Below are 4,415 nucleotides of genomic sequence, written 5' to 3'. Positions count from 1 at the left end.
AAACGTTAAAAAAAAAAAAAAAAGACAGTTCCTAATTTGAAGGGGCTTACTATCCTGCATCTGATAGGAAAAAGTAAAAATGAAGACACAGTATTTTAAATATGTAATGCCATCTGTCTCTCTTCGGTGGGCATTAATAAGTTCAGCTACAAAAAGTTCAGTACCTCCCCTCGCCCGGGAGATGCCCCACTTGTCCCTGATACAGAACATGCCTCTGCAGCTTCAAGCTATGACCCAGTAATCTCCCTGGTTCAGGCGCCGCGGCGGGTAAACAGGGCACTTAACTGGAGTCTGACCTCGTAGAGGAAGGGGCAGCGGCTCGGCCTTTCTCTATGTGGCCGGAAGCTGGTTACCATAACCTCTTTTGGCCCATTTACACCTCAGAGGTGGCGCGGAGGGCTCGAGATAGTGCGCGAAGGCGCCTGGCACAAAGCGCAGTGCATACGAAGCACTTAGTATTGTCATTCTAAGGTAGCCTCCCAGAACCTCCTCACAGTCCCCTCAGAACCACTGCCCACTCCGCTCCCGGCTTCCATCACCTCCTCCATAGTTGAGCCAGCGATAGTATTGAGCGTAGGGGAAAAGCCTCCGGTAATAAAGGTTAAGCAGCTCCGGCAGCTCGGCGGGGTTAAAAGTCTCCATGGAGCGCGGGACTCACGGTCCTCAGGACTACAAGAATTGGCGGGAATCACACAGCCGGAATCTCTGTCACTGCGCAGGCGCGCTATGGCCGTGGCCCGACGTCTGCGCGAGCTGCTGGGAATTGTAGTTCTCTCTTGGGGGTTGGCTTGGGCGTGGCGTGTTCTTTGCTTACCAGTTTCGACACTAAGTCCACAGCTCCTGAGGGTAGAACGAAGCTGCTGCCTTTCCGGGAAGATCTACAGAAAGGTGAGCACTTAAGCAGGTAGACCTAGGTTATTAAGATGATGTGAAGAATGATTTTCTGCTCTAACTTTATGAATGGTTTTAGAAATAACGCATTTAAACAATACAAGCCAATATCTTTTTAAGATGGTTTGGAAATTAATTTTTCATGAAATTATTAGGTACAAAACATGTGGAAGTAAGCAAAGACCAACCAAATAAAATCAAAGGCTATTTATTCAGAGCTTGCTGAATAGCAAGTAGGTCAGCTGCAGACACTTGAGTTTTGGCAGAGAGTCAAAGGCAGGCAGAGAAGTGGAAAAGCTTTATAGTGGAGTGGGAGAGGAGAAGGTTTCAGGTATACCTTGATTCAAGGATTGTTTGCATGGAAAAGTTGTAGTTGGACTAACTAGGAGCAGGGCCATTCTACGTGATTGGTTTGGGGCACATATTTGGCTTTCTCTGGTTGGTCCTAAATTAGAAGTGGTCACAAAATTGAGGGAAGCTGTCATTTATTAATCAAGACCTGGTTGCTTTGGGCCAATTGCTACAGGGGTTTTGGTTTGTCATCCTGAACTCTCACTAGAGACAGCAGCAGCCTGACCTCTGTAAGTCTGATTTATAGCAGGCTGACTTCCTGAGCTGTTTATTATAGATAAGGGGACTGGTTTCGTGGGTAGGCTTCTTCAGGTTGGGTGATCAGAGTTCTGCTTTTTGGTTTTTAAGTAAACTCTGTGCCCAATGTACAGCTAGAACTCATGGCCCTGAGTTGCATGCTCTACTGACTGAGTCAGCCGGGAACTCCCAGAGTTCTGTTTTTATGTATTATCTGGCTACTGTTTGTATATTCAGTCTCTCAAATAGAACACCCCAGGAATCTTGAAGACTCATGGAGAACTTTACGAGTAGGAAATGAGCCTCTTTGCTACTAACGTGCAGATCTGCTAATCAATCTTACCTGGTAAAGATACACCTCATTGCAAATGTGGACTGGGGTGGACAGTCTATAATCACAAAAATGTCATGTCATTTGGAAGCCATTATTTTTATGAATTTTATGTTTCCGATACCATTAGGAGAGCAAGGAGAGAATAGAGTCTCTAGTAAGTTGTTATTAGCCTAATCTTGAAAATGATCACTGGTCTCTCAGCTCCTGTAGGCAAAGTGGTCAAAAGCGGGCTCTGGGCAGATTATACTTATTTGAATATTCCTTAAAATATGGTTTCCTGAACAAATCTTAGTTGATTTTTACAGTCTCTGTGCATTGCATTTTGTACTGAGAAAGTCTTCACTCTAATAATAATGAGTGCCCTGGGGAGTGCTCTTTTCCAGAGCCACTTGTCTCTGGACTTTTTTTTTTTTTTAACGTTTATTTATTTTGAGAGACAGCACATGTGGGGGTGAGGGGCAGAGGAAGAGAGAGAAAATCCCAAGCAGGCTCCATGCTTATGGAGCCTGACACGGGGCTCGATCTCACCACTGTAAGGTCATGACCTGAGCCGAAATCAAGAGTCTGACACTTAATGACCTTCATGACACTTAACTTTTAGGAACTGAATTCCTTGGGATATTTGAAAGTCCCGTATTTGACTTTCAGGACCACTAAGGAGTGCAACACCTGAAGGAGCCAAGATATAAGGGGAAAAAAGCAAAGGAAGTTATATTTATTGAGTTCCTACTATATGCTCAATTTATTTAACAGTCTTCTCATCAGGAAAAAGGAAATAATAATAGCTAATATTTATATGGCGTTTGCTGTGCTGGCAAGTACCCTTTTGAGATTTTTTCCTCTGCCTTACACCTGTCAGATGGCTAAAATAAAAAAGAGAAGAAAAAACAGGTGTTGGCAAGGATGTAGAGAATAAAGAACCCTTGTGCATTGTTGGTGGAAATGTAAATTGATACAGCTACTGTGGAAAACAGTATGGAGTTTCCTCAAAAAATTAAAAGTAGAAATACCATGGTCCACTAATTCCACTATTTGGCATTTACCCACAGAAAATGATAAGCACTAATTAGAAAAGATATATCCACCACTATGTTTATTGCAGCATTATTTACAGTAGCAAAGCTATGGAAGCAACCCAAGCATCCACCAAGAGATGTATGGATAAAGATGTGAGATATATATAGACACATACAATGGAATATTACTCAGCCATAATAGAGAATGAGATCTTGACATTTACAATAATATGAATGGATCTAGAGAGTATAACGCTAAATGAAATAAGTGAGATAGAGAAAGAAAAATACCTTATGATTTCACTCATATGTGGGATCAAAGAAATAAAGAGACAAACAAAAAAAAAATCAGACTCTTAAACAGAGAACAAACTGGTGGTTGCTAAAGGGGAGGTCTGTAGGGGGTGGGTGAAATAGATAAAGGGGATTAAGAACGATTAACTTCCAGTTATAAAATAAATAAGTCACAGAGATGAAAAGTACAACATAGAGAATACAGTCCATAAGATTGTCACCAAAACAAGTCACCAAAAACGCTGTTGGTGACAGATGGTAACCACACTTATTGTGGTAAGCACTGAGTAATGTATAGAATTGTTAAAAAAAACTTTTATCCCTCATGGGATGCCTGGGTGGCTCAATCGGTTAAGCATCCCACTTCGGCTCAGGTCATGATCTCACAGTTTGTGGGTTTGAGCCCCGTGTCAGGCTCTGTGCTGACAGTCTAGAGCCTGGAGTCTGCTTTGGATTCTATGTCTCCCTCTCTCTCTCGGCTCCTCTCCCGCTTATGCTCCCTCTCTCTCTCAAAAATAAACATTAAAAAAATTTTTTTAGGTTATCCCTTATTAAGAACCCTATATGGTGGATACTAAAATTATCTCTATTTTATAGGTGGTAAAATATGCAGAGAATTTAAATACTTTGTCCAAGTTCACACCAACTAGTAAATGGGAGAGCCAGAGAGCCTGGCTCCACAGTCTGTGCATGTAACCCCCAAGTGACATGCTGTGTCCCTACAAGAGGTTGTCGTGCTAATTAAGTGAGATAAAGTGAGAGGTCCCTGGCACAGTTCATAGGCCAGAACCACTCAGTGTGAGAAAGCTATTCTGTACAAGTGCTCTGGTATGGAGGCTTCTATCCTAGGTGCCACTGGGAGGCAGTATTGCCATTCAGTTGGTTTCCCATTGTGCTTTCATCCATGTAGGTACAAAACCCCTTTGTCCTTCAAGCCTTACACTAGGGACTATCCTCTTTACTTTTACTACTTAAGTCTACTATTATTCTCTTTGGGTAACCCATCAGTCCCAATCTCCCCGAGTTATTTGCAGACTTGGACACTTACCTCATGGATTTTCCTCTCAATTCAACTCCCATTATTATTCTGGATGTTTTTAGCTTATAAAAAAGATGATTTATTTGGTAGATAGATCCACAAATTAATGAACATTTATACTGGGCACTTAGCTGGGTTCTGGGGAGAAAAATGAATGGCATGGCTTCTGTTTTCTGAGAAAGTTACAGCCTAGTAGGGGCACTAGACACAAATCAAAAACTGTAATCAAGTGTTATAGATGCATTTATAAACC

At 42.1% G+C, this 4,415-nt stretch overlaps 1 protein-coding gene across 1 annotated transcript in view; it reads right to left on the bottom strand.

Moving 5' to 3' along the window:
• PRIM1 (DNA primase subunit 1) overlaps positions 1-4,203 on the bottom strand; it is a 24,222-nt gene extending 20,019 nt beyond the window's left edge. The window contains exons 1-3 of the mRNA XM_039216810.1: positions 4,172-4,203; positions 1,823-1,868; positions 495-878 (exon numbers count right to left, since the gene is read on the bottom strand). Of these exons, the coding sequence (XP_039072741.1) occupies positions 495-878; positions 1,823-1,868; positions 4,172-4,203 (462 nt within the window). The remainder of the gene's footprint in view (positions 1-494; positions 879-1,822; positions 1,869-4,171) is intronic.
• Positions 4,204-4,415: the final 212 nt, after the last annotated feature.

Source organism: Hyaena hyaena, unplaced genomic scaffold (assembly GCF_003009895.1).
Source record: "Hyaena hyaena isolate Hyena2069 unplaced genomic scaffold, ASM300989v1 scaffold_655, whole genome shotgun sequence".
In the NCBI taxonomy this organism is placed as follows: domain Eukaryota; kingdom Metazoa; phylum Chordata; class Mammalia; order Carnivora; family Hyaenidae; genus Hyaena; species Hyaena hyaena.
Note: the sequence above shows the minus strand (reverse complement) of the source record. Positions and strands in the feature narration are given on the sequence as shown.